Source organism: Macaca fascicularis, chromosome 6 (assembly GCF_037993035.2).
Source record: "Macaca fascicularis isolate 582-1 chromosome 6, T2T-MFA8v1.1".
In the NCBI taxonomy this organism is placed as follows: domain Eukaryota; kingdom Metazoa; phylum Chordata; class Mammalia; order Primates; family Cercopithecidae; genus Macaca; species Macaca fascicularis.
The window spans coordinates 155812870-155836956 of NC_088380.1; the positions used below are offsets into that span (position 1 = coordinate 155812870).

The 24087-nt window shown below is 45.0% G+C and overlaps 1 protein-coding gene across 1 annotated transcript in view; it reads left to right on the plus strand.

Moving 5' to 3' along the window:
- Nucleotides 1–21791, plus strand: part of ADRB2 (adrenoceptor beta 2) — a 131213-nt gene extending 109422 nt beyond the window's left edge. The window contains exon 2 of the mRNA XM_015451417.4: nucleotides 20879–21791. Coding sequence (XP_015306903.2) covers nucleotides 20879–21009 — 131 coding nt within the window. The 3' untranslated portion in view covers nucleotides 21010–21791. The remainder of the gene's footprint in view (nucleotides 1–20878) is intronic.
- Nucleotides 21792–24087: the final 2296 nt, after the last annotated feature.

The window sequence follows — 24087 nt, forward strand, 5'->3', positions numbered from 1 at the left end:
GTGAGAGGAATAAATGAGATAGCAACCAGTCTATAGTAAGTTCTCAATAATATGGTGATTATTGCTGACACCATTATCATCATATATGTCTCTCTGACTGGCCACTAGCCCCTTGGGGACAGGAACTGGCCCATAGTCACATGGTATGGTTTGGATATTTGACCCCATCCAAACCTCAGTTTGAATTTTGATCCCCAGAGTTGGAGGTGGGGTCTTGTGAAAGGGTGAGAGGTATCTGGGTCATGGGAGCAGATTCTTCATGAATGATTTTGTGCCTTCCTGAGGTAATAAATGAGTTCTCACTCTACAGTTCAGGTGAGAGCCAGTTGTTTAAAAGAGCATGGCACCTCTCTCCCCCGTCTCTCTTCTTCCACCTCTTACAATGTGACTAGCTGGCTCCCCTTCACCTTTCTCTATGATTGGAAGCTGCCTGAGGCCTCACCAGGAGCAGATGCTGATGCCATGATGTTTCTTGTACAGTCTAGAGAACTGTATGCCAAATAGACCTCTTTTCTTTATGAATTACTCAACCTCAGGTATTCTTTTATAGCAACACAAATCAACCAAGACATCAGATTTATACCCCCAGCTCACAGCACAGAAGCCAAGACACCTTACAAAACTGGTAAACCTCTGCAGTGAAATCTAAGAAGTCCCCACAAAGACTGGATGGACAGAGAAGGCAACCAATGCCAAGTAAATGACTGTGACTTTGATTTGACCCCAGGCAATTCCAGCCTCTGTGCTGCCCTGCTAAGAGAAGGGAGAAGGCTGCATGAAAGCTTACTACCCCGACAGGGAGTGGCTGATGAAAGATTATATTGCCATTGGTCTTCCTCTTCTCCTCTGAACAATTGCAGGGGCCTTTCCTCTTCCCATTTGGCTGATTTGAAACTCCTGATTCTCTTTTGCATAACAGCTTTCACCTCCATTCAGCCTTTGTGCCCCAGCCAGTGGACCAAAGGGCATTTATTTCCATATTTCCCTGCTGATCTAGGGTGAGCAGGTTGACACTTTGTTGCCTCTCTGGTTCTTTCTGGGCAGTCAATGGAACTAGAATAATTCCTGTCCCCACAGAACTGAGTTTAAGCAGAGAGACCAAGTCCAACTTTCTCCAGCCCCTTTGTTATTCTTTCTCTCAGTCTGTCACCACCTCATCACCCTTAAAGTCCTTACAGATCTAACAGTCCAGGGTTCATTTATCTTTATAGAGCCCTGAGAGATTCCTCCATGGGAGAGATAAAAGCAAATCAGAAGTGCATTGAACTTAGCAGTTTCCTTTCCTAAGAAATTATTTCAAATACTTTCCAAGACCTTGCTTGCCCCTGTGCCTGGCAATACCTACTCAAGTCCCCTACTGTCTCTAGATCCTGTGTTGATACAATTTTGGCAAGAGAAGATTGGCTCTGATTTTAAAGAGTATTTCCTAAGAAACGATAATGTACGAGATTGTGTTCTGGGCCCTGCAATGGCTACAAAAATACTAGGCCCACTGATCTGTGAGTTCCTGTAGCATCTGCACAAAGGTGATCAATATATGTTTGTTGAATGAGGACATGGCCCTAAAAGGAGAGATGAGAAGACAAGCATCTATTGAACACCTGCCACGCACTAGGACCTTATTAGGCATCTAGGTACAAAGGTGAATAAGATATAATCCTGCAAAGATACTGAGACCTGGTGGAGACAGGTCTATTCACACACACACACACAAAAAATGTAATATCACTTGGTAAGTGCTGAGAGAATGCTGTGTGTATGCAGCAGGGTGATACACAGCCTAGCCTGGGATTTAGGGAAACCTTCCTAGAAGAGATGATGCCTGAGCTGAGTCATGAAAAATGGGAATGAGTTAGCAGAAAGGATATCCTAGACAACAACCAGAGGCATGAAAAGACATATGATCTGCTGGGAACTGCAGGCAACTGGTCATGACGAGAATGTCAAGGAAAAGGTAGGAAGAGGCAGAGGATGAGAAAGCAGACACAGTCAGGGCTGGGCACTGGAGGCAGCCACCAGGATCCTGCTGCCCCGCTGCCTCTCCTTCAGGGTCTGTATCTGCTGCCTGGAGCCCCTGGCCTGACCTGAGTCCCCTCCAGCAACCGAAGGAGGTGGTGCCCTGAGGGCCTGGCCATGCCCCTCTGTAGGTGACATTGAAGGACAATACTCACTCCTTACTGGGTTGTCTGAGGGTTTGTCAGGCCTGCTTCAGCTTCTTCATCTGCCCAGTTCTGTGTCCTCCCCAGTCCTTTCATAGGTATTGATTCATATAAACATTTTCCACTCCAAGCCCCATCTTCACATCCACTTCTGTGAACCCAGCCTGCACCAGCCTTGGATGCCAAACCAGGGGTTGGGATGTGTTTTGTCACTAACAGTGTTCAGTTATTGTTCCTTTGCAACACAGGCACTCCAGATACGGTCTGCCCAGATTCTAACATTCTTCCGTATATAGTGGTTACCTAGGCCGTGGACTGGGAACAATTCTCAGAGAACCAGTTAGTTATATAGAATATTCTTATACTCCTTTCCCACTTTTAGGTGAGAATTTGTCTTCCTCATTACCCATATCTCTAAGTGGAAGAACTTCATCTGGAAAACACTTGTCACATCTCTTCCAATAGCCCTCCTTATAGGAGGAAGAGGCAGTTATCTGACTCATCAGTTCAGGAGAAGAGAACTGAGGTGCTGGGTACCCTCTCTTCTCTCAGGATGGCCTCCCAAAGGGAATGAGACCACCATTTGGTCCGTGCTCAGAGCCATGAATAAAGCTTGTTGGGGCCGGTGCTGTCCCCTCCAGGAAGACACTGGTGGATTTGCCTTCCAGGACTGGGTGGGGAGCATTTCCAAGCCCATTCAGCCCCACAGCTAAGCAATATCCCCTAATCCAGCTTGAATCAACAAGAATGATGACATTTTGATCTTTGTCAATCTAACTCCACTATCCTACCTGACACTCAGTTAGTTCTGAACTTGGGCAGGGAAGAGAGATGTTACTTTTCAAGGCCTCTAAAATAACCCAACACTCACAATCCAAAAGCTGACAATGTCTTAATGTATCAATTTCTCAGTACTCAAGGATATCAGCAACTGCTATTGCATACATAAATGGTCAAATAAATGCATATTGCTCTATCTAAAAGATAGACTCCCATCAGTAAGACTTAGGTCTATATATTCTATGGAGGGCTTCACTCAAGCTTACCGGAAACAATGGGGCAGGAGCTATGGGCATGAGGCCATGGACAAAGTGACTTAAAAACTGCTTTAAGCTGCATGAAAGAATATTGCCTTCACAGTAAGCCAGAGCATGTTTATACAAGGGAGAAGCTAATGAACCTCACCTCGGTGTATTTTGTGTTAGGAACGCAGCTGAATATTTTGAGTGTGAGCACTATAAGACATTTCTAAAAAGATTAAAGGGTCTTTTCCTCTAGTGTAGGTTTAGAAAAAAATCAGACAAGCCTCTTTCTTGGACCACATACTGGAAGTTAAACAGTGGCAGCAGGACGTCATGGTTTGAAGGGCCATAGACCTTGTTCCTGACCTGATTCACCAACACCAACTGGCTAAACGACCTCTCTCCAGTCATTTTAACATTCTCAGCTTCAGTTTCCACATCTGTCAAATGGCTACAATAACTTATATGCTCTCACAAGGGGTGTTAGGAGAACCAAGTATAATGTTTCATTATAGACCATACTAAGCAATATCATTGACTGGTGCTGTGCCCTGAAAACATTACTAAGCATTTTTCATGGACTTTCATACTTGATCTTTCACCTTAAGCAGCTGATATTATTTTCCCTGCTTAACAGATGAGGAATCTGAGGTGCTGAGAGTTTAAGTAATTATCCCACGTTCTCACAACTAGTAAGGGTGAGCTAGATCTTGAGCCCAGATCTCTGATTATCTGACCCCAAGGCCTGTGCTTTTAACCACTCTGCTGTATGCCTTATACACTAAAAACAGCATTGTCGAGTGGGAAGAATACTGAGCATTAGATATATTCCTAACTCTGCCTCAAGTCAGTCATTGACACTCTCCAGGATCCCATTGTGGAAGATATAATAACGGCCTCCAAAGATATCCACACCCTAATCTCTGGAACCTATGAATATGGTATGATACATGCCAAAGCAGAATTCAGGTTGCCGATGGATTACCATTGTTAAGCAGCTGACCTTAAGATAGAGTATCCTAGATTATCCAAGTAGGTCTACCTTAGTCAAAACAGTCCCTAAAAGCAGAAGAGGGCAGCAGAAGAGGAGGTCACAGTCATGTGATGTGAGACAGACTCACCCTGCCTTGCTCACTTTGAAAATGGAAAAAGGGTCCATGAGCCAAGGAATGCAGGCAGCCTCTAGAAAGAAAGGCAGTCCTGCTAGCATCTTGATTTTAGTCCAATGAGATGCATATTGGACTTCTGACCTACAGAGGTGCAAGATAATAAATTTGTGTTGCTTCAAGCCATTAGTTTATGGTAATATGTTACAACAGCGATAGAAAACCAATACACCATGCACCTGTTTGTCAAAGGAAGGAATTGGGCTTGAAGTTGATTTCTATGGCTTTTGTACCTATGACATCTTTACTAATACATGGTTTTTTACACTTTACTAATAAATAGTTCCTTCTAAAGCAGGGGAAAGAACAGAGAAACAAATAACAAGCAGTTGTTCCTAGAATATAACAGGGTGCATAGCCAGAATCTCAGCACATGCCTACCTCCACCCAAACAAAACTGCTTCTGCTCCTCTCAGCTCCCCAGGTACCAGTCATCTCCCCTAGACCCCTCTCCAGGCCTGGAGTCCACAGCAGACTGGCAGGCTTTGAGCCTAACACCATTTACCATTGCGAAGCTGCCTTGTTCAGGCTGCTTGACAGTCATTGTCCAAAGTGGCTAGTTATTTTAAAATATGAGAAATGGAAAGAAACATTAAGCACCAAGAGCAAGAGTCAGGGTTCTCTCTCTCTCTCTCTCTCTCTCTCTCTCTCTCTCTCTCTCTCTCTCTCTCTCCCCCCCCCCCGCCCTCTCTCTCTCTTTCCCCCAACTCTGTCCCACAGCTGATCCACATTCTGGCTCTATTCCAAAACACTTGAACCTCTTCTGTCCAAAATGGTCTCATTTTATATTTTCAGGAGCCATGGGAGACTGAGGGAAAAGGAGTCAACCAGGTATGAAGGCTGGTGGTGACTAGAAAAAGGCTATTACCTAGAGGACAAAAGTATTCAATCATCCTTTGTTGTTGTTGTTGTTGTTGTTGTTGTTGCTGTTTTCCAACATCTTGGGATAGACAATAGAGGATGGGGTATAAGAAGAGAAACAGAGAATAGAAGGTTCTGAGCACAGAAAGGGAGGAGATATGAGGTCAGCATCCCTCCAGGCTGGAACTCCTGGAAAGCTCAGACAGGGATTTCTGGTAGCAGTGCGTGGTCTGAAAATCTCTGCAGGGTAATTTCTATAGTCTCTGTCACTGACTGTCTGTCACTGACTGTGACAGTGCAATAGGAGCACAGGATGACAGACCTTTCCGATTGCCCATTTTCATACCCCCTTTTGGATTTTTGCCATAAGCATGTACCCTCTCTACCATTCTTTACCTTAAATTTTTCTTTAAGTGACATTTTGCTTTAAGAACTTCTTTCTTTAAAGGAAATTTTTAATCATTATCTGTGATTAAAATGCCTCGTTTTAGATTAGATTTCTTCCCAGTTGCTCACCCTCTTCAGTCCTCTTGTCTCTCTAGGCACCTGGGTGGATGATAATTCCCCATACCTCCTGCCTCCTCCTTGAACTCTGCCTTGAGTTAGGTGGTGCCTCATGATGGTTCTGGGATGGGAAGAAGACATGTGTGTCACTTCCCAGCTAGCCAGAACAATTAATTACTACTGGGAATCTTTCCAGTGCTGCTGCTTCTGACAAGGAGGCTGCATGTTTCAGGTGGAAATGCTCAAGGATTCACCTTGAACCTGGATTGCTAAGTCACCAGCTGAGAGTAGTTGCTGTAGAGCTGTATGTAGTTTTTCAAAGTGTGGTTCCCAAATCAGCAGCGTCAGCATCACCCGGGAACTCATTACAGATGCAGATTTTCTGGCCCCACCCAAGAGCTACTGAATCAGAAACTCTGGGCGGGAGCGGGCAGCAATCTATGTTTGGACAGGGGATTCTGGTGAAAGCCATGGCCTAGGTTTTCTAAGGCCTACAGGGTCACGCGGCCCCACAACAGACTTCGTATGAGCAAGAAAAAAAATCTGTGTTGTATTAAGCCATTGAGATAGCTGGATTGTTTGTCACCAGGATATAACCTAGCTTATCCTGATTGATATACTACTAGAAATGAAAAACAAGTATACTTTGCCAAAAATAGAAGGTAACTGTAAAGTACAAACATCATAAAAATAGTTCTATTAAATTTGACAGTTATTACCTGCTAAAGGCTTTCAGCCTGGAGTCTACTCAAATTTCAATAAAAGGGGAGATCAGCACATTTTTAAATGTGGTTAAGGAGATGTTAGCATTAACCTAAGACTTTTTCCTTGAGGAAGAACTGACTCAGAATTGGAATGGGAATATTGACTCTGCAAATCCGTGCTATTCAATGACTCACCATTTTACTGCCTGAATCGTCTCAGATACCACTAGTGTTATGTGAGCTACCCTTTGGGAAAATTGATTGGATCAACCTCTTTGTCTTGTGTTTGTGGAAGGCTGTGGTCCAGAATTGCGAATGTCCTTGTCCATGGTTACACAGCAAATTAGAGATAGAACTCAGACAAGAACCCAGGTCTCCCACAAGCCCTGATCATGGGCACTTCTTTTCCCAACACCCGACAACCTTCAGTCTTTCAGCAGCCATACATCCCCAATTCAGCTCATGGTGTTACTGTAGAAACCCAGGCCTCTAACATGACAGGTAGGGGGTTGCTGAAAGGAATGGTCAGGGATGGGATCCTGAGGTCAGAAAACTCAAAGGCAAATATAAAGCCCACTCTGATCTCATTTGTGCAGAGAACTGTAGAAGTGGGTAATTAAAGAAAACATAAAGAAACAGCTAGTATAGTGTAGGAGAAACCAGGAGACCGAAAGTGAATTAGTTTCCTGTGGCTGCTGTAACATATTCCCAAAAACTTGGTGTCTTATTGTCTCACCATCTTAGAAATCTGAAATCACTATCACTGGACCCAAAGGTGTTGGCAGGACCGGCTCAAGGGGAGAAACTCTTCCTTGCCTTTTCCAGCTTCTGGTGGCTGTGAGCATTCCTTGACTTGTGGCTGCTTCACTCCACTGTCTGCTTCTGTAATCTCTAGCTCCCTCTATTTTGTAAGGATACTGGGATAGCATATAAGTCCTGCCTGGATAATCTAAAATAATCTCTTAATTCTCAAACTCTTGGGAATTTCATCACATCAGCAAAGACCGTTTTTCCAGATAAGGTAACATTTACAGGCTCCAGATATTAGGACATGGCTAGCTTGGTGGGTGGGGTGGGGATGTGTGTATTCTTCAACCTACCATGAAGACTCTAGTTCAAGGTCTACCGCCAGCTCGAACTGACCTCTTAGGCAAGTCCATTACCCTCTCTGAGTCTAAGTTTCCCTCTGGTAAAATGAGAGGGTCTGCACCAGATAATTCCAGAGGGCTCTTCCAACTTTGGCAGTAGGAGTTCCCTGGATAGTAGGAAGTCTCCTCTATGCCCCTAAAGGGCACATATAACCCAAAGCAAGAGGTTTCCAAGGATTACTTAATGGCAGAAACTAGAGCAGAGCCCACATCTTTTGACTGGTAATTCCTCAATACACTGACCACCCTCCTCTACTCCTTATACCTGCCTCCACCCTCTCCTCCTTATACTGGCCACTCTCTGATGGCCACTGAAAAACTACTGTGGTCAGCTCCCAGAGAGGTGAGATGCCACATCACAATGAGGACTTCAGAGAACCTGCCTAAGTCCTGAGGTGTGCCAAGGACACCTAGTCGAGGTATGCCAAGGACACCTAGTCCTCACCTCCTCCAAGGCCCTGGGAAATCATGAAAATAAACAGAGATCTTCTAATTCATAAATCCTTTGGGGACAAAAATACGCTGAGACAAAAGCAACTGGTGAAAGCTCCAGACTCCCTAGAGTTGGGTTTTTGAAAAGAAGCTTCTAAAGCCCTGTCTTGACTCTTTCCTGGGACTGGAATAGAGTAATGTGAGCACCCCCAGGACCTTGACCTGCCTGGCTGTGTGGAGGGTGAAATAAGTGTAGATACCAATCATATTAGCAAAAATAAACACATTTGTTAATATTGAGCGCTGGCAAAGGTTGGAAAATGGGTACACCCATAAAATGCTAGTGGGAATGTACATTTGTACAACCACTTTGAAGAGCAATTTGGCAGCATATACTAAAATTGAAAGGTATATGATCCTATGATTCAGTAACCCCACTCCTGGTATTGCCTGTGCTAGAAAAACACTAACAATTGTACCAAGAGGTATTCATAAAGCTATCTGTCGGCACGTTGCCACTTTGCTGTCAAATGCACTCCCTGCTCTGTTTATTGCTGGGAACTGTATTCCCAGGATTCCTTGCCCACTGGCTTCTGGGCAGATTTGGCCAGTGGGAGGCACTGGTGAAAAGCTAGAGGGAGGAAAAGAGAAACTAAGGTGTTTCTTCCCCTCTCTCCCAGAGCACCTTTCACAGTCCTAGTCCCAACACAGGGCCTGCCCTGACTTCTGTGCTCTGCCAATACCACTTCCTCCTAGGAGTGCTCTCCAGCTGCAGGGGGCGTCACATCTTCCTGTTGTTCCTAGTCTCTAAATAGCCTCACCTTCCTACTTGGCTTCTCAAGTCTCTTATCCCCTTGGTGACCAATTCTCTGCGTTAAAACCCCTCTGTTTGAAGTGCCTAAGAAGGTTTTCTGTTTTCCTGACTAGACCTTAACTGATGAAAGTGTTTGTTTCAGCATTGTTGGTAATAGCAAAAAGTTAGAAATATCTCAGGTGTTCACTCTTTGAGAAATAGTACAGAATACTCTGCAGCAATTTTTTTGAATTGACATAACTCTGCAACATGGAATATATACTGATGAAAAAAAGGAAGTTGCAGACTAATATGTCCTGTAGTGTTTGATTAATGTTTATTCTTTAAAAATAATAAACCAATTGCATATGTTTTCTATAGTTTCATATAATCTTTAGGTTTATATATAAATCGATACATTTATAGAAATATCTGGAAGGATTTATGGCAAACTAATTGCATTATTTCCTTTGTGAGGTACCTAAGATAGAAGTGGAGTAGGAGAACCTTAACTTTACTATATTGTTTTAAGTTTTTACAAGAAAAGTATATTTATGTATTATTTGTGTAAATAAAAATTAATTTCAAGGTAGAGAGCAAAACAAAAAAAGAAATAGAATGGGAAAGTTCTGTTGAAACTACATTTCAAGGGATCTGATGTACCAAGATAAGAGTTTGTGCTTAATTCTATAGGCAGCAAGAAATGAAGTGTGAATGGTCATGACATGACCCAGTCTAGGCTATGATAGTGCCTCCTCCTATGGTTGTCATTGAGGATCGGGTAAGTAAACATAAATAAACCACCCAGACAGCATTTGACATATGGTGAGTACTTTGTAAGTGTTAGCTACTGCTATTGTTTCCTTCCCTTTGCTCCAGCCACATGAACCTTTTTTTAATCTCATGAATATGCCAAGTTCTTTGAGGCCTCAAAGTTTTCATACATACTGTTCCTTATTATTTCTTTTTTCCCTCTCTTTCTCATCCTTCAGTGTTCAATTTAAATATTACCAGCTCAGTGAGCCCCTCCTTTACCTGCACTTCTAAGTTGTTTCCCTGGCCCACTGTATGTGTCTGTGTCAAAGCAACCTGTTGGCTTTTATAGAACACTTGTCCCAATCTGTAATAAAGTCTGTGGAGAATAGGTATTATTATTATTTATTGAGCACTTACTATGTGCAGATATGTTGTTATGTGCTTTATATATACTAATTCACTCAAATATCCTAATAACCCTTTTAAAAAGGCATTAGTATTATTCCTATTTGACAGATAAAGAAACTTATGAATAAGAAAAATGGAAATTTGACCAAGATCACAGCCAGTAAGTGTCAGAGCTTGGATTCCACCCATTAGTGCACCATAATAACTTCCTGAATGATGAATCAATTATTAATAGAAAACGGTTTATAGTACCCTTGATGTCCTCATAATTAATTAATCCCATACACGATGCAAGTTGTTTCGGAATTAATGGGAGTGATTAGCCTAACTGATAGAGTCTCTAAGGGTGGGTCGTATCCCTTAAGAGGAGGAGGCAGCTATTTTCTGTGGAGAGGCAGTAAATTGAGCTTTGTGAAGCAGGGCTGATGGCAGAGCTGCAAAAGAGGAGCAGAGTGTGCTGGCAGAGATATAGGAAACTCACCAGGCTCCAGACCACATTACCTGGTTCTTCAGAGGCCGCTCCCTGCCAAGCCCAGTCACAGCCAGAGCTCCAAGAAAGGAGTTCTGGGAGCAGTGAGAACTGGCTGCCCTGAGAGGGATGCCAAGGAAGTAAGAAAAAAACAGCCCTTGACTCAGGCCAGGGCTTCAGAAGCAAGACCTCCCAGAAAGCCACGCCTTTCCCTGAGTCCCTGTTAGGCGAATCCCAACAGCAGCGAGCTGTGACTCTGTTGTTTGCAGATGTCAGGAGAAAAATAATCGTAATATAAAGGCAGCTCAATTCACTCTCTTCTCCTCACGTGCCTGGCACCTTGTGGGAGCTTTAGATAAATGATGTCTTTTAAATCTTTTAACAACTCTGGAGATTCCCTCAACATTCATTTGGTCCATAAATATTTATCAGGCATGCGCTGCGTTGATGAAGTGAGCACTATTTTTAACTCTGTTTCACAGACGAGGAAAAAGAGATTTAGAGGGATTAAGTAACTTGCCCAAGTTAGACACTGGCAGTTAGAACGTGAACTCAAGTCTACCAGATGCCAGCCTCCCTTCCTTCCCTCTACTCTGAATTACCTTCTAAACTTGAGACCAGAATTTATTTCTATTTATGTATCAGGTACTGTACAATAATCATAATTAGCAATTAGTCAATGAAATAATGGTTCCTTGCCGATAATAAATATTCAGTAAAGATTAGTTTACGTTATTCTACATATTATATATTTATACATTGTGATGGTTAATCTAGGTGTCAGCTTGTCTAGGCCACAGTTCTCAGCTATTTGGTCAAACATATCTGGATGCTGCAGTGAAAGGATCCTTTAGATGAGAACAACACTGAAATCTGTAGACTCTGAGTGAAGCAAATTGCCTTTAGTCATGTGGAAGGACCTTATCTAATCAGCTAAGGGTCTTCAGAGAAAAAGGATGAGCTCTCCCAAGGAAGAGGGAGTTCTGCCAGCAGACCACCTTCAGATTCGAACTGCAGTATCAGCTCTTCCCTGGGTCTCCAGCATGCCAGTTAACCTGGCAGATTTGGGGTTTGCCAACTCCACCATCAAGCGACCAAATTCCCTAAAATCTCTCTCTGTATATAGAGGTAAAGATAGAGGCAGAGATAGAGATATCTGCGGTTTGTAGATATACATCCTGTTGATTCTGTTGTCAGAAGTTTCACTACTACAAATATATATTCATAATAATAGTAATTGGATAAGCAGATAAAAGGAATGTCTACATTAGATGCCAAGAATGTATACTGCCTGAATTCTTCTAGAAATCCAGCTACTAATGAAAAATATTTTCTATGATATTGCCTACAACTGTCACAAACAGGTCCCCTTGTATGAAAAGAGCTGATTTTCCGGGCCAGGCACGATGGCTCACGCCTGTAATCCCAGCACTTTGGGAGGCCGAGGCAGGCGAATCACGAGGTCAGGAGATCGAGACCATCCTGGCTAACATGGTGAAACCCTGTCTTTACTAAAAAACAAAAATTAGCCGGGCGCGGTGGCGGGCGCCTGTAGTCCCAGCTACTCCGGAGGCTGAGGCAGGAGAATGGCGTGAGCCCAGGAGGCGGAGCTTGCAGTGAGTGGAGATCGTGCCACTGCACTCCAGCCTGGGCGACAGAGAGAGACTCCGTCTCAAAAAAAAAAGAGCTGATTTTCCCAATATAGTTACAAGATCCATGTTTCTTTTTTTTTGAGAGAGAGTCTCGCTGTTGCCCAGACTACAGTGCAAACACAGATCACTGCGGCCTCAAACTCCTGAATTCAAGTGATCCTCTCACCTCATCCTCCAAAGTAGCTGGGCTTACAGGCATGCCTCACCATTTCTCCTCTCCCTCCACATCTGTTTCCCCATGCACAAATTGAAGATCTCAGGATATTTGTATGACAAATGCAGGAATGAAGGAGGAGTGCACTCTCAGTCTGAGCAGGATGGCTGGCGACCTTGCAGGTAGCTGCAGAAGAGCACCTGCTGAAAGCCAGGATCCCAGTATTGCCACCCACCAGGTGGGTAACCTGGGCCAGATCTCTTTCACAGTCTAAACTTTAGTTTCTTATGTACTAAAAAAGCAATGATAGTCATTATGCTGAGGCTTATTGTAAAAATCAAAATAAAATCCCACATGGGATAGTATTTTCTGAGTGGCAGTGTTTTCCTCGAAGAAAGAGCAGGCCAAGCTGAGGAGTGAATAGAAGCAGTTTCTGGGCTCGGGTCGGAGCAGGGTCAACCCTGGCAGTGCTCTGAGCTCAGTGCAGATGATTCACAGCCACGGCTCATGTGCCTCACGCTGCTAAACAGGAGGGCATTTATCTGATCACAACCCCTTTGACGGCACTGCTTTCAGCTTCTGAAATACCCAGTCGGCCACCCAAGGAGAGGGGGCTCCTCATGTCTGCACCACAAGTTGGAGGCAGAGCAGAGCCCATGAGACTCGAAGTCCAGCATCTGTCCTCCTTACCGGCAAGTAAGGGCGCTGACATTCAGAACTTAACCTCCTGATGGAGGGGCCAGCAGAGCAAAAGGACATCAGCCACAAACTCTCCCTCCAAAGCTGGGTGTCTCACCACAGCAGGGGAACTGGGAGACAGATAAAGACTGGAAGGAGAAATTAATTTCAAAGAACAGGAAAGCATCAGCCAGATCCTAATCAGAGAATCAGGCTGCTGGCAGAACTGCAAGTCATTTATCAAGTGCCTCCTGAAACTCAAACTTAATGTATCACTTTTCCTCTTATCTTAGGATTTGGGGGAAATGAAATACATTTTTATATGACAAAATTCAGCCACTAACTCACTCTATAACATTGAGCAAGTCGTGGAGCCTCTCTGAGCGTCTGTTTCTCTTCCTCAAAATAACAAAGTTGTACAAAATCAGAGTTTCCCAAACTTCAGGTATGAGATTTCCAGGATCATGAGCTGGACACCACATGCATAAGCACCATAGCTGCTATTTTTAACCTAATATTGCTTTTTGCAGGTATTTATTGTAAAAGGAAATTCTCTGTCACCTCATAAATGTAAAAGCACAACCTTTGGGGTTCATAATTTATTATAATGGATACATAGTTCTCACAACTGAAAAAACTCTCACATGCCAGGCTCTTACAAGCATCCCTCAGACTCTCGTTGGGAAACTCTTGGCCTAGATGATCCCCGAAGGCCCTCCAGCCCTGGCATTCCACTGTGAAAAGCCCGGATCCCTGGCAGCCTGGCTAACTCCTAGAGAAGTTTTCTGACACTGTGCATAAGACTAGCCCCCTGTGCATGTTCCTATCAAGGCATTTATTGAGCTTTTCTGTAACCCTGGTGAAGCCTGTCATCCCTGGTAAAGGCAGTGGTTGAGAGTATTGCCCATCACTGGGTTTGAGTAATGGTACTGGCGCGGTGAGCCACTTAACAATGTTACTTCACCTCTCCAAGGCTCAGTTCCTTTGTCCACAAAATAAAGTTAATTGTTCTTCAGTAAATGGAATCTCAAAACCAAAAAAAAAACCATCAAAATGCACTTGGGTGGGGAAGGCAGAAGAGATGTAAAGTGGTGGCCCAGAAATGTTGGAGTCAAGGAAAGAATTTGCCAATTGGAGGAGAGGAGCAGGTTCAAAAGCAAAAGGAAAGAAGCCACCCCACTCAGTATGATTATAATGATGCCAGCTGATATGTATTTAGTGATGACTATAGTGTGAAGTGCTTTTTAAGCTTGATTTTATGTAATCCGCACAGTCATTATTATTCCCACCTTACACAAGAGGAAGTTACAGTTCACTGAGATGACGTGTCTTGTCCAAGAACACAACTAGAGAGTGGCAGAGCAGGGACTTGAATGCAAGTCTGTCTGACTCCAGGAACCATGTTCTCATCCCCGATGGCAGGGGGTTCCTGAAACAGCTTCCGTGATCACTACTCCTGCAGGCCCTCAGCTAGCTGCCCAGTCTGCTCCACAGGCTCTGTCGCTTGTCCTATGACCAACTGAATAAGATTCCCGATAAGACATTCGCAGCACAGGCCTTATCTCTTCTGCAACTGTCAACTTCCTTTTGAGTCTTCTCCCCTCCTATCTTTTCTTTCTAATCCCTCACGAATGCATCAATAGCTTAATGTACCCTGGCCACAGACTTCATTTTGCCACCGGAAGCCAGTATCCCTTCTCCTGCCAAGGAGTGGCAGTGGCTCTGGGTGACCTATGCCAAAAGCAAACTTGGTGGCTTCTTCATGGAGTTCCACAGTGGCGCTTCAAGGAGAGAGCCCTGCCAAGAGAGGAAGTCTGCTTCATCTTTATTATATAGTCGGTAACTCGGAAATGACCAGCCTGCCTTACAGCTCTAGTGGAGGCCAAAGGAGAGAGAGTGAATAATATTCATGTACACACATGAAGTGTGTGTACATGTCAACAAAATTCGTATGTACGATGAAGAATTACACTAAAAGCAATGCTTTTCTCTAGCATTTATAACTACGTCTTCTCCCTTCTTCTCTTCCATGGGTCCTTTCTTCCATTATTACTGATCTCCTTTCTGTCATTTTTATTTTGTCTCCCAAGTCCTTCTGAATCCCATCTCCTTCCTCTCCACCAATGCAAATCATAGGGCATCTTTAGGCCCTAAATCCAGTTGTTTGCTTTCTCTGATCCAACAGGTTGGGTCAGTGATTTGGCATGACTTGGAGTCGCCACCAGAGAAAAAAGACCTGTCACCTTAGTGCTTACTTACCTTGCCTTGATCAAAACCAAGTCCTCATTACCTCTCTCTCTCTCCCCAGAGATCTCCAGCCATCCTGGGACAGGTAAAAGCTGAATGGGTCAGCATCGCCATGGTTAATCCCCTCTGTTCACAAGCCTCTCACAGGCATCCACATCAGGGTGGCCATAGCTCTAAGGACCATTGCCCTCAGTTGGGTCTGCCCTGGGCCAGCCTGCAACTGCCCTACAAATGGGAAAATTATAGATGAGCCAGGGGACTGGAGCAGCAGGTCAAGAAGATAAGGGTTCTGAATGAAATATTCCTTTCCAAGGGCCAAGACTTTTCCATGATTCAAGTTATCTCCACCTGAGCTCTTTTGCAAGCTAGAATGAGGGGGATCAGAGTGTTCCCAACCCCACAGATTGTTGTCCTTGGCAGGAGCCATGGGATTGGAGCCTCCTCAGCAATGGCAAACTCAAGGGAATTAGACTTTTAGCTGTATTTGGGGGACACTGGGCCAGGGCTCACCTGTCCCAGATGGGCAGTAATTATAAACCTGACAATAAATAAATGCTTTATCCTGAAGGAGCTTAACTCTGAGCTTTGAAATTTAATTCTTTGTGCCTCTGCCGCAGATCTGCTCTCCCCTCTCTGGAAATGAAGGCTGTAGATTTTCCGCAAAGCTGGATTCCAGGTGTTTTCAATTCATTATTTAATTAATTAGTCTGCGAAGTATATCGTTAGGCATGCCCATCATTTAGGAAAATTAGCACACAAGAACCAAAGACCTATACTTTGGGATAGAAATTCACATTACAAATGGGGCTTCTTCAAAGTGAGAGCCCTAAGTATACTCAGGGTATTATTTGAATTGTAAAATATCTTTGCTTAACCACAACTCTTTTGGAATACACATAGAGCACACAATGAAAGCCAGTTCAAAGCCTGAGTGTCACAGGTCCTTTCTATAAGACAATCCAGGGAAATGGTTCCCAGACCTCAGTGTGCATCAGAGTCACCTAGAGAGCTCATGAACATGCAGATTCCTGGGCCCTACTCCAGAGCTGCCTTATCATTATCTCTGGGGGTGGTGCCCAGTAATCTCTCTACTTAAGCAACTCTCCAGGTGACTGGATGCAGGCAGTCCAAGAGCCACACCTGTGCTAGGTCTTAAAGCCGCAGTACTCCTGTGCCTGGAACAAAGCTGCCGCACAGCTCCCGGCCCATTGCTCAGTGTGAGGCCATCCATGTGAAAGCCCCCTTTCACTCAAGAGCTGGACCCCAGGCTCATTTGACACCAGCCACAAATGCCACACACCAGGAACCCCAGATAGCTAAGGTACAAGCCCCTCCTAATCAAAACCTCAGGCTTGAAATGCATGCACAGTTATACAGATGGCAAAGCAGAAGGCCACAGGGGAGACGGGACTCGCCCAGCAGCAGTGGGCAAGCCAGAGAGCCATGTGGGGCAGAAGAGCTGCTTTTCTGGTCCCTCTGCCAGCCCTGCACGGCCTCCAGATTTCTGCTACATGGCTCTTCCTCTAAGGATGAACTTGAGAATGAACCAGGTGTTCCTGTTATTATCTGTCTGCGAACATTGTCTTTCTCCTTCACACCAGTCACGGTTGGTAGCTATGCAGTATTTTTTGACATTTGTCTTTCCAACTAGATGATGGACTTATTGAGACAGGGGCCTGTTTTGTACACCAGAGTGTCTAACACCTAACACGGTGCCCAGCGCATAGTAGAAAGTCAATAAATATGGACAGACAGAAGTTGCAATGATCTCTTCTACATAATAGGAAATAGAAATATTGGAAAAAAGAGAGAGAGAGAGAGAGAGAGAGAGAGAGAGAGAGAGAGAGAGAGAGAGAGAGAGAGGTTTGCCAAGGCTAGAAACAAGTCTATGCCATGAAGTCCTGGGAGGCAGAGGGAACTCGCTCTCCCTCGGGCCTCAGTGTCCAGGATTGGACTAAACAGGCTCTCCCTAGCCTTCCAACTCATAACGGTCTATAGACGTTAGAGCATGGATTGAATAGAAAATGACTGAACATTAGACTTCCATCTCTCTACAGGGGGTTGGGGTCCTAGAGGCCACCCGGCTTTATGGTTTCACAGCTCCCTCTAGTGGCCAGGGCCATGTTTTACTATAATTTTGTGATGGTCTTTGGTTATCAAATTGAGCTGCAATCAGTTATTTAGCTGAGTTAATAACTGAGTGTTATTAAACTAAGCTTAAGTTAGTTTAGAGGTCTGGCTTGAGTATAACTAGTAACTTACATACATGTGGAGATATTAAATCCATTGAGATCGTCGTTTATTAATCCAGCAACTCATGGCCCAGCGCCTAATCTATACCTGGGACAGTGCCGGGTGAAAGGCTATACCAATGAGCATGTCAGAGATCTCCACTGCCCGTGGTGCTTATATCCTAGGGAGGGAATGGGACATTCAGCAATTATGCAGAAGTGAGGTGTACACCACTGCGATGAGAGTCAGGAAGGAAATACGCAGAGCATTCACGTAGAACACAAGTGGTGGTCCCCTTCAGGAAGGCTTCTCTGAAGAAACAACGTTTCCGCTTGGGTTTGAAACACGAGGAATAATTATCAAGGCAAAAGTGGGGAGGGGGATGGGAAGGAAGGAAAAGGCAAAGAACTCTAGGCAAGAAAGAGCCCTGTGAGCTTGAGGTAGTGAAAGTGGGCCAGGGTTGCCTGCGTAATGAGCAGAAGACAAGGCTGAAGAGGTAGGTGGTGTTATTATTCCCATCGGTTTCTCACTACTGTGGAAACTGAGGCCCGGAGATGTGGCACGAGCTGGTCATAGTGATGCAGCTTCTGGGTAGTGATAGAGAAAAGGGGACCTGGGGCAACCAGAGTGGATACTGCAGGATGGAAAGAGCTGGGCCAGGGAGACAGAGGCACGGGGTGGTATGTGGGAGGGAGGGAGGGAGGGAGGGAGAGAGGGAGGGAGGAAGGAACACAGTTCCCAGAGTCTGATGAGCGTTCAGATTGCAGCACTGGGAGGGACTCGGCGGTCATCTAGGCCTCCTTGTCCATTTGCCAGGGGAGAAAGCAGTGAACAGCAAATCTTCACCCACATCCCCAGTACACAGGCCTGCAGCAGCTAGGCCCGCATCACTGCTCCCCAGAGACACTCCCACCAGGCTCCCGCAGCCTCATGCAAAGCCCCCGTTCCCTTGAGTACCTCCACCTCTCATCCAAACTGCCCTCTCTCAGCCCATGGGCTCTTCAGTCCCAGGCTCTGTTGCCATCACCCCAGGGAGCAGTCCTCAGGAATGAGCCGTGCATGACGCGACCCTGCCCTCCCTGCCGCCACCCCCACCCCGCTGCTGCCACTCTGAACTCCTGCCATGTCTCTCCCTTTGAGGTCTGCCCACTGACTGTTCTCCTCCCTCATACCACGTTTCCCCATCTCCTAGCCCGGCTTATCCTCCAGATCTTGGCTTAGACATCCCTTCTTCCAGAAGCCAGCACCACTCTCCCTGGAGCTCCTCTTCTGAATCCCCTTGGAGCACCGATCACATGGCATATTGGTTTCCTATTTCCTTGTCCACCTCCCCAGCTAGACTTGAACACCCCCAGGTCAAGGACTACATCTGTCCCATTTTCTCCTATATCCCCAGCAGCTAACACGGTGCCTGGCACTTAGAAAGTGCCCAGATCGCTTGCTTACTCTCCTTCCTTCCTTTCTTCCTTCCTTCCTTCCTTCCTTCCTTCCTTCCTTCCTTCCTTCCTTCCTTCCTTCCTTTCCTTCCTTCCTTCCTTCCTTCCTTCCTTCTTTCTTTCCTTCTTTCCTTCTTTCCTTCTTTCTTTCCTTCTTTCCTTCTTTCTTTCTTTCTTTCGTTTTTTTGAGGCAGAGTCTTGCTCTGTCACCCAGGCTGGAGTGCAATGGCTCGATCTCCTCTCACTGCAAGCTTCCCCCGCAGAATAACCCAGTTCTCCTGCCTCAGCCTCCCGAGTAGCTGGGACTACAGGCGCCTGCCACCACGCCCAGTGAATTTTTTTGTATTTTTAGTAGAGATGGGGTTTCACCGTTTTAGTCAGGATGGTCTCGATCTCCTGACCCCGTGATCCGCCTGCCTCGGCCTCCCAAAGTGCTGGGATTACAGGCGTGAGCCACTGCGCCTGCCCAGATCTATTTCTTAAATAAATGAATGAATTAAAATAAATGACTCTAAGCTGAGCCACCTGCTTTTTACCACCACGCATTGTGTTTCTCATCTCCATCTGCCCATCAACCTCTGCCTTCATTATGTCTAACAAGGGCCCGCTACTGCTGTAAGATAAAGAAAGCAGTCTGCCTCAGCCCAGACACTGACTGGTCAGTCTTACTGATGGCAGCTGCTGGTGTCCCCTAACCTCCCAGGAGAAAGTGCAGTCAGAAGCAAGAAGGAGTTGTCTACATCTCAGACTTATTAGACAGTCTCTCCCCCAAATGTGTTTTCCTGGTGACTAGGAATGCATTTGAAAGTTGGATTTTATTTTTTTACCAATTTCTACAGCTTTCTGAGGCTTGATTTCCTCTGGGTGAGCCTCCAAATCATTAGAGACCCCATGGTTAAAATCCCCATATGAGATATCTTGTGTAGGGTGACCCCAATATGAATAAGCTTATTCTTCAGCTTGCATGCAAATGAGATCCTGGTGGTTCTGTTCAGTCAATGGCATCTATGTATTGAAGACATACTATGTGCCGGTCTGCGTCAAATGATTCTGATCTGTGGAGAAGAGTCAGCTTTATCCCTGCCTTTCACAGAACTGGCATTCTAGCAGGAATTGTAGAATTAAGCAACTTATTACAATTATTCAATGACATGCAATGAGATGCAAGCTGAGGAGGTTCCCTGAGGCCCCTGAAGCTCCCTAGAGTGATGGTAACAGAGCCTGGGACTGAAGCACCCATGGGCTGAGAGAGGACAGTTTGGATGAGAGGTGGAGGTGCTAGGTGCCAAGATAGCTCAGCCTGAGTGTCCTGGCCTCGGTCAAAGTGGCTGCCCTAAAGCTGTGACCTTTGGGCTGAGAGCTAAAGGATGTGTAGGTGTTCACCAGGCTAAGGAACATGCAATGTGTGTGTGCACATGAGTGTGTGTGCACATGCATGTGTGTGCACGGGCATGTGTGTGCGTGTATGTGTGTGCATATGCATGTAAGCATGTGTATGCTACAAATGTATTGTGTGTGATGCATGTGTCCATGCATGTGTGTGCATATGTAAGAGCATATGTATGTCACAAGTATGTTGTGTGTGCATGTGTATGTTACAAGTGCATGGGTGTGCAGGTTGCAGATGCATGTATGAAACCATAGATGCCATGAGTATATTGTCCATGCATGTGTGTGTCCATGTGAGAGTATATGCAGGTGCATGTGAGCATGTGTGTACAAGTATATTGTATGTACATGTGTGTGCACGTGTGTGTGAGTGTACATATGCCACAAGTACATGTGCGTGCAGGTTTCAGGAGCATGTATGTGTTTGTGTGTCCCAAGTGCCTGTGTATATAGATGCTCTTCAGCCTTCACATCTCCTTCCTATCACAAATCAGTCATTGTGAAGTGGATTTCAAGTCTTCTCCATATGGTGCAGTGTTTCCAAGCCTCTTTTGGATCATGAATCATTTCAATAAACAACAACATAACAACAACAGCTATTCCATGTTAACTGCATGAGAGTCATTGTGCCAGACATTTAATGTGTGTTCTCTCATTTACTTCTCCAGCAAACCCAAGAGGCAGGCCTATGGTTATTGTTCCATTCTACAGAAGAAGAAACAGAGGCCCAGGAAGAGGAAGGCTCTTTCCCACGGTGGCCCTGAGCACAGATCTGTATGACTCAAAGTATATGCTCTAATCCACTAAACTCTTTCCTGCCACCAGAGCAAGTGACACAGCAGATTGACCTTATGGCAGGCCCCTCCCCCACTGTTAACGACAACACTCTCCTAGCAGTGAATGGAAAGTCTTCAGTGAAGTTCTGTTCCAGCTCAACCACTGATTCACTGTATGACATTGGAAAAGTCCCCCACTCTTTGTTGCCCTGGAGCTTGCTGAGCTCTATCACTCCACATGAAGAGCTTAGCACCACCATCCACAGACGGCAGGCAGGTTACACAATCTCATGAAATCCCTGTTTCCTCATCGCTAAAATGGAGCTAACAATGGTACCCTCCTGATAGTACTGCGGAGGGGTTGACCGAGCTCATGTGCGAAGAACGCTCAGTCCTGTGACTGCCTCACGACGTGTGCCCAATAAACCACAGCCGTCGCTGATGCTGAGGACACAGGAGAGCCAGAGAGCTGAGAGCACCAGCCTGGGAATCAAGTGGACCTGGATTCAAATGATTCAAACGCTCACTTTGCCTTCTAATCGTCACGTGACTTGGCAAAAGTTATTTAGCTGCCAAATTTTCCTCGCTTGTAAAATGGGAATTAAAACAGCACCTACTTCATAGGTATGTCTGAGGAATACATGAGATAATACACATAGCATTGCCCTATGAATGTTAGTTAACATCATTACTATTTGCACATATTGAGTAATATTATAAATAAGGATTATGTGGGGTCTAATTTTGTTCTAGTTCAAGGTTTTAGAAAAAAATAAATAGAGGTATCTGGTTTGGTCAGATTTACTAGACATTGTACTGTTTGTAAAAATTTTTTGAAAGAAAAAAAAAAACGGACCTGTCTCATGAGTCAATAGAAAGTCAGTTTCCTTTTGGTTGAGGCCAGCAGTTCTGTGCAGTTTATTCTGGTGCTGGCTGGCGGTTTGGTTAGGTTCAAGGCCATGACCATGAGTAAGTGATTCACTCTTGCCAAAAACTATAATCATGGTCATATTCTAAATATTTATACTAAAAGAAACCAAACCTGCTCCACCTTCAGGGGTCACAGGCACCACTCCCTCACATACTGGAGTTCATTCATTCATCCTACTCAGGCTTATTAACCATTCACCTCGTGCCAGGCACCAGGCACTGGTCATGCTGGTGGCTGATGGGACAGAAACCTGCTAGCAGCTTTGGCCAGTTTTGGAGAAACAACCAAATCAGGGCCCTCAATGATGGTAGCTGCACCTGGGCTGTGTAGGCTCCTACAGAGAATGCAGGCCATCTGTTTGGTGCATATCACAATGTGGTCTGTTCCAGCTGGGAAAGGCACTTGGGGATCATCTCAGGCAACACACACCCTTTACAGCCACTGAGATCTCACAGCTGGGCTAAGATCCTGCTATTCTGACTCCTAGATCAGCACCTCTCCCTTCCTCCTAGATGCCCCAAGATTTCCTCCACTTCACACAGAGCAGGTGGTCTCCAGACATTTTAGCTCACAAACAACTTCTAACATAGTGATAATGAGAATTTAAAAAGTAATATCACTCCTAACAGTATCTTTCACTTACTGGATGATTTCTGGGTGCCAGGTACTTCATTAAACATTTTATATGATATGCCTCATCTAACATTCAAAGAACATTATTGGTTAGGTCATTATTATCCCATTGTACAGAAGAGGACACTGAGGTCCAGAGAGGAGAAGGGATTTTCCCATGTTAACACAGCTAGAAGTTGCAGAACTTAACTTTACCTGACTCCAAAACCCGTGCACACGGCCACCACACAATATCCCCTCGGTGGGACACAGAGCACAGGAGACCTGCCCTCCCGCATCCTCTTCCTGTGATTACCTGGCGAGCAACAGATTGATGCCTGCTGCTAGGAGGGAGGAAGAAAGAGCATCAGGTGGGCAGAAAAGAGGCTTCAAATCTAGTCCATGGCTTTAGCACCCACTAAAATCCAGGACTATAATGAGCTTAAGGGTGAAGAAAGACAACAGTGGAGAGCACACCGGTGAGGAGATGGATGGGTGGGTCTACAGACTGTTCCAGTGTCTTCTCCAGGTGAAGGGTGGCACCAGGTGCTGGAAGAATACCTGTGTCGTGTGACCTGGGGCAAACCATTTCCTGTCTACTAGAGAGGGAGAACAGGATAACAATCAAGCACGTGGCCTCTGAAGCCAGACAACCCAGGATGAAACCCCAGCTCTGACTCTTACCAGGTGTGCGACTTCATACAGTATTTAGCATACTGGGCGTTAGCTTCCTCTTCTGTAAAAAAGGCATAATAACACCTGTCTCATAGGATCATTATGAAAACTAAATGAGTTAATACACAGAATGCCCTCAGAACAGTACCTAACATATAGTAAGAACTATATGCATTTTTGCTAAATGTTTAAAAATTATATAAACTAGAGGTTATAGTACCCGACTGTTGAATTAAGATGCTTTGGCTGCAAAGTAACAGAATATCTGATCCTGAGTGGTTTCAACAGAAAGCCTTTATTAGTATTACTTTCTCATTAGTATAATGAGAATCCTCCAAATGGAGACGGTTCCAGGCTCAGGGATGTCCCAGGAACTCAGGATCTTCTTATCCCTCACCCTCCCTTTGACCATTTTCCACAAATCATTTCCCATCCTGTCCTAAGATGGCTGCCACAGTTCCAAACATCACATCCCATTACCACAAAGCCAAATATCACATCCAGATGTCACAAAGCTACCCCTAGAAACAGAAAGTAAGGAATAGGGAATCTCTTTTGCACCTATTGCTGTCTTATGAAAGAGAAACTACTTCCTAGAAGCCTCTCTGAAGACTTCCTTTTTCTGTCATTAGCCAGAACAGGGCCATGTGATCACCTGCAGCCCCTGTAGAAGGCTAGCAAAGCAATATCCTGCATTTCTGTCACGATATAGAGCTGGGCTCCACAGCCAAGAAGATGGGAGGAAGAAGAGTAGTTGAATAGGCAATCAACATGCCTTGCAAGATAGTCTTGAGAAGGAAATGTGGGGAAAAGTGCAGGAATGTTGTGAAAGAGTTAACTACTTCCACTGCACCTATGTAAGACAGTGTTCTCAGAAATAATC